General features: G+C 44.6%; 1 protein-coding gene across 1 annotated transcript in view; it reads left to right on the top strand.

Annotated features, from left to right (window-relative positions):
• The first annotated feature begins 146 nt into the window (after positions 1–146).
• LOC138949140 (NMDA receptor synaptonuclear signaling and neuronal migration factor-like) overlaps positions 147–5,000 on the top strand; it is a 6,367-nt gene continuing 1,513 nt past the window's right edge. Inside the window, exons 1-6 of the mRNA XM_070320903.1 lie at positions 147–225; positions 621–654; positions 1,001–1,071; positions 1,577–1,662; positions 3,226–3,325; positions 3,592–5,000. The exon at positions 3,592–5,000 is cut by the window's right edge and continues 1,513 nt beyond it. Of these exons, the coding sequence (XP_070177004.1) occupies positions 175–225; positions 621–654; positions 1,001–1,071; positions 1,577–1,662; positions 3,226–3,325; positions 3,592–3,816 (567 nt within the window). The 5' untranslated portion in view covers positions 147–174 and the 3' untranslated portion in view covers positions 3,817–5,000. The remainder of the gene's footprint in view (positions 226–620; positions 655–1,000; positions 1,072–1,576; positions 1,663–3,225; positions 3,326–3,591) is intronic.

The raw sequence follows: 5,000 nt of genomic DNA, 5'->3' as shown, positions 1-5,000 counted from the left end.
GATGTGTGGCCTTTTCTCTCTGCCGGTTTGTCTGTCTTTCTCTCTGTCTCTACTTTAATCAGTTTTATCCCCTTTGGCTTTTGTCGTTGTACTTATGTGCACCTTCTTTGATTACACGGTGATTTTTTTTTACGTTTGCAGCTTATTTCATCAAAAGTCCCACGATGTCATTCCATGAACAAGGCTATCAGACGTGGAGACAACAGTATTATCTACATTGTATACGTGAGTCAGTGTGTGTGTGTGTGTGCGTGTGTGTGTGTGTGTGTGTGTGTGTGTGTGTGTATGTGTGTGTGAGTGTGTGTGTGTGTTTGTGTGTGTGTGTCACAGTGTTTGTGTGTGTGTGAGTGTGTGTGTGTGTGTGTGTGTGTGTGTGTGTGTGTATATGTGTGTGTGTGTGTGTGTGTGTGTGTGTGTGAGTGTGTGTGTGTGTGCGTGTGTGTGACGGTATGTGTGTGTGTGTGTGTGTGGTTTTTGTGTGTGTGTGTGTGTGTGTGTTTTTGTGTGTGGGTGTGACTTGTGCAATGATTGGATGTTTCTTTGCTAATGTAATGATTTGATTTTTGGATGATTATATTTCTTATAGTACTAACTAAACTTGAACTTTGTTGTTTTTCCAGGACTTTGATAATTGCACCTTCCTGGACCTACTACGTGAGTACTGTTTGTAGAAACAAATTGTCCGATAAAAACAAACATGCTGTAAACTTTCTAGGGGTGTGTGTGTGTATGTGTGTGTGTGTGTGTGTGTGTGTGTGTGTGTGTGTGTGTGTGTGTGCTGTGTCTGTGTCTGTGTCTGTGTGTGTATGTGTGAGTGTGTGTGTGCGTGCGTGCGTGCGTGCGTGTATGCGTATGTACGTGCGTGCGTGCGTGCGTTGTCAAATGTGTCCAGAATCTACCAAGACACTGATTATTCTTCGTTCAACTTTCACTCGTGCAGTGTCTTACTCTTTTTCGTGTACAGTTTTACTGTATGTTTGCTTACTTGATTCTATGGCAGACATCTGCAGACAGCGACTGGAGCAGCACAGACCTGGTTGCAAAGCAGCATCAGTTCTCCTTATGTGCACGGTACTGCTTTGTCTCTTTGCTGTCTTTGTCGTTGTCTGTCTCTGTCATTAGCTATCTCTGTCACTATCTGTTTCTGTCGCTATCTCTTTGTTTTGTTGTTTGTCTGTTTATCTCTTTCTCTGTATCTTTTTGTCTGTCTGTTTTTTTCCGACTATGTCACTGTCTTACTTTGTCATCTTCTGTTTCTCTCTCTCTCTCTCTCTCTCTCTCTCTCTCTCTCTCTCTCTCTCTCTCTCTCTCTCTCTCTCTCTCTCTCTCTCTCTTTGGGCGCTTGAATCTTCGTAACACCACCCCTTCCAGCCGGTGCACAGGAAAAACACAGGAAAAACTCTCTTCTCACCCAAGAAGCAACATGGAGCTGTACTATTGACGTCTTTACACCTGTTTAGCTCAACAACAAGAACAACAACACATGTCCGAGTTAGATGGGGAAATACCTGCAAATGTAAAACAATATTTTAGCCGGGACCTGTTAAACCATGTGACCTGCTGCTGTTTGTTCCAGGGGGCGGAAGGTTGTATTTACATGTTCCGAAAGATAGTCCTCACCCCCCAGAAAATGCGACGAGTCCAGTACCAAGACATTAAAATGTAGGTATTCTTATTATTTATTCTTTCCTGCTGTGTTTGGTTGTGAAGATTTCTGTACCTATTTTGGGGCATGCAGACGAACCTCTCTTATCCTTCCATTGGTTAATCGTATGGACAATAAATTATCTTGTGTCTTATGTTCACTTTATTCCCCCCTCTGCTTCTTTACCTCTGTAAACTTGTAGAGCTAGTTATTTTTCGATAATGACCCAGCAACCAAACAAATAACGAGCCAGCAACAGCCTGAATCCTCGATAGTGCAATGGGTTGAGAAGCTGTTCTGTTTTGGTACTACTTTTGCGACTGAAAAGTTCCGAACGCTCTATACGTACGAAATATACATCTCTGGAGCAAACAATACAAACATACCGCATTTAAATTAACAACTACAGGCCTGAACACATGAATCTCCATATAAAATCCATGAGTTAGGTTGTTTTCTGAATCTAGATCTGCCGTGCACACACCGTTCATCACAAGCAAATTCCCAAGGCAAGTAACTCATACTCTTGCCGACAAGAGTAGTTCCCCTTCTTTTAACGCAGTTTCTTCGACAACACTGACTGCAATCCGACGGTCAGTTTTCAACAATATTTCATTTTATAAACAGATCACACGCAACCAAATGCACACATCTCATCAATTTAAACAACATAAAGCGGTTTCATACACTATTTTCCCCAGAAAACTGAACTTCATACAGTAATTAACGTTGGAACGGTGCAAAAGTTCGTCTGCTAGTCCCATTTGACGAAAGAACATTATCTTAAACGATACTAAACCATAAACAGAACACACAATATCTGCCTTTACCGCCACAGCAGAATAAAAGCATATCTGTGTACTTGATTTTAGTATAAAACAGGGAAACTGACAAGAAGTGTTAACAGAATGGAATGATTTGCACGGAACTATACAACCGCGCATTAATCGATCGCCTGCGCAGGTTGACTGGTTGAGTGATTCGGATTCGATCAAACTTTCGCACAAAAACTCCTGTTTTCTTTGAATAACTGAAGAAAGGAGGAATAAAGAGGTTACACACCTCGTCTCAGTGATTATTAAAAATAATGGTCTCAGTTCGCGGTCATGAAAAAGCTCGCTGAAGCTCGCATTTTTCATGATCCGCCAACTTCGACCATTATTTTTAATAATCACTGAGACTCGGCATGTAACCTCTACATAAGCACAATATTATCATAACTGTATGAGAAATATTTATTTTAAAGAGAGAAGTGTAGCCTATCTTGTTTAGAAATGTATTATACTGCAAATGTACCTATGGTTTGTTTATATTATGTGCGTTTTTGTGTGTTTATTTTTGTTTGCTTCTTTGTTCATGGAAACAAGCATGTTCTGTTGTTGGGAGGTCTTCTGTTCACGTTTTCAAACTAGCAGGTTTTAAGAGTGACGCAATTGATTGTGATGTAACGGCGACTGTTTGTTTGTTGGTTCGCTAATACAAGACTGGTGTGTGGTTAAGAGGTATTCCGTTAAAGTTTTTAGCAAGTTTTGAGAGTGACGCAATTGAGTGTGACGCCGCGGTGACTGCGTGACTGGCAGGTTCTGGCGGTGCCTTGGAGAGCTGGTGAGCAAGGCGAGCAGCGAGGACTCAGCCATTCACCTACTGGGCGGCTCGCTTAACAACACGCAGGGCAAAACGGTGAGTCATTCCTGCACACACACACACACACACACACACACACACACACACACACACACACACACACACACACACAGCACGCACGCACGCACTCACACACACACACACACACACACACACGCACGCACGCACGCACGCACTCACACACACACACACACACGCACACATATAAACACACACACACACACACACACACACACACACACACACACCAATGTCATTTTTAGAGAGAAAAAAATCCGTCCCACCTGTGTGTGTTGTTTCAGCTGCTGTACGAGACCCAGAAGTCCCTCCTGCCCAACCTGGCGACGGTGAGCTGGGTGGAGGAGAACACGGACCATGGGCGCCAGGTGATCGACCTCTACTTTGACTACCGCAAGTTCCTCCTGTGGCGAGCCAAGAACGACAGCACTCACCTGCTGGACTACACCGACATCACAAGGTCATGGTCATCGCTGGCCGAAGAGGCTGAGGACATGGACACCAGTTGAATGCAACGCGTCTTGTTCACCTTTTGTGTTAATGACAAACGACGTCCACTGAACAAACCCAGTCCCTGTTTTCCAAAGTGACATCTCTGACGTCATAAGTGGGGGAAAAAAGGAAGAGAAGGCGTCATCATGCGAAGCATCGTGTCACATCTCCCAGTAGGAACTGACAAAGAATTTCGAAAAAGAAGTCTATCTCTGTGACTTTGTCATATCAGCAGAAGAGTTGAAAGGTAAGGTCACCGCCAGGCTGTGCATGTATCGGTGTCGGATCTCATTAAGGCTGTCCTCAATTGAGCCCGAAGATGACTGCCAATTTGTCGCGAAGTCTTTTTACCGAAAATTCAGTTCCAAAGGTTCTTGCAGTGAGCTTCTTGAAGTAGACTACGCGAAGTCGACTTCGCTTGATTAATATTATCCGCCTTTAGGCATGGTTCCGTTCACTTCATATCCACAACATTGACATCAGCTGCACTAACGTGTACTAACAATTGAGTTTAAAAGACCAAAATCGGCGCGGCAGATGCAGCTCTAGTTTCTCGTGCTGGCAAGGTTAAATCTAGCTCTGTGGTCTTCTACTATAACAGACTTGGTCTCATGTAGACGGATGTTCGGCTTTAATTGACTTCACTGATATCTAGAGGGCAAAGTCATCCAAGTTCGAAGATACGGAGGTCATGGAGACCAGGGGCCGGTTTCATGGACTTACGGTGATTACACTGACAGTCAGACCACAGCACAGTCGGCTGACTCAAATCTTTTTCATGAAACCCGCTTTTTGTCGGATTACTGCATTTCACTCTTTCAACTGCAGTTGACCGAATGTGGCCCATGAAACCTGCCCCAGATGAATACACCGTGCTATTTGATGGTTGGCAGCTGTTTTGTGTGTGTGTGTGTGTGGGGGGGGGGTATGCATTGAAAACCGCTTTTAATGGACTACACATGCAGACAACACCAAGTCCTGGAGCTAGTTTTGCATGGACTCGCGGTGTCACACCGACAGTCGGACCACCGCTCCGCACCCGACTCGCGGTTGTCTGAACGCGGTGCTGGGGGTGGGCAGCACTGCAATCGGGCAACGTTTCGTGAAACCCGATGTCGTCGGATTGCTGCATTTCACTCGTTCAACTGCAGTTGACCGACTGTGTTGCTGGCGCATGGAACGGCCGGCCCCCTAGTCAACG

The sequence above is a fragment of the Littorina saxatilis genome, linkage group LG15, assembly GCF_037325665.1.
Source record: "Littorina saxatilis isolate snail1 linkage group LG15, US_GU_Lsax_2.0, whole genome shotgun sequence".
Lineage (NCBI taxonomy): Eukaryota > Metazoa > Mollusca > Gastropoda > Littorinimorpha > Littorinidae > Littorina > Littorina saxatilis.
The sequence above is the reverse complement of the archived record's forward strand: the minus strand, read 5'-3'. Positions and strand labels throughout refer to the sequence as shown.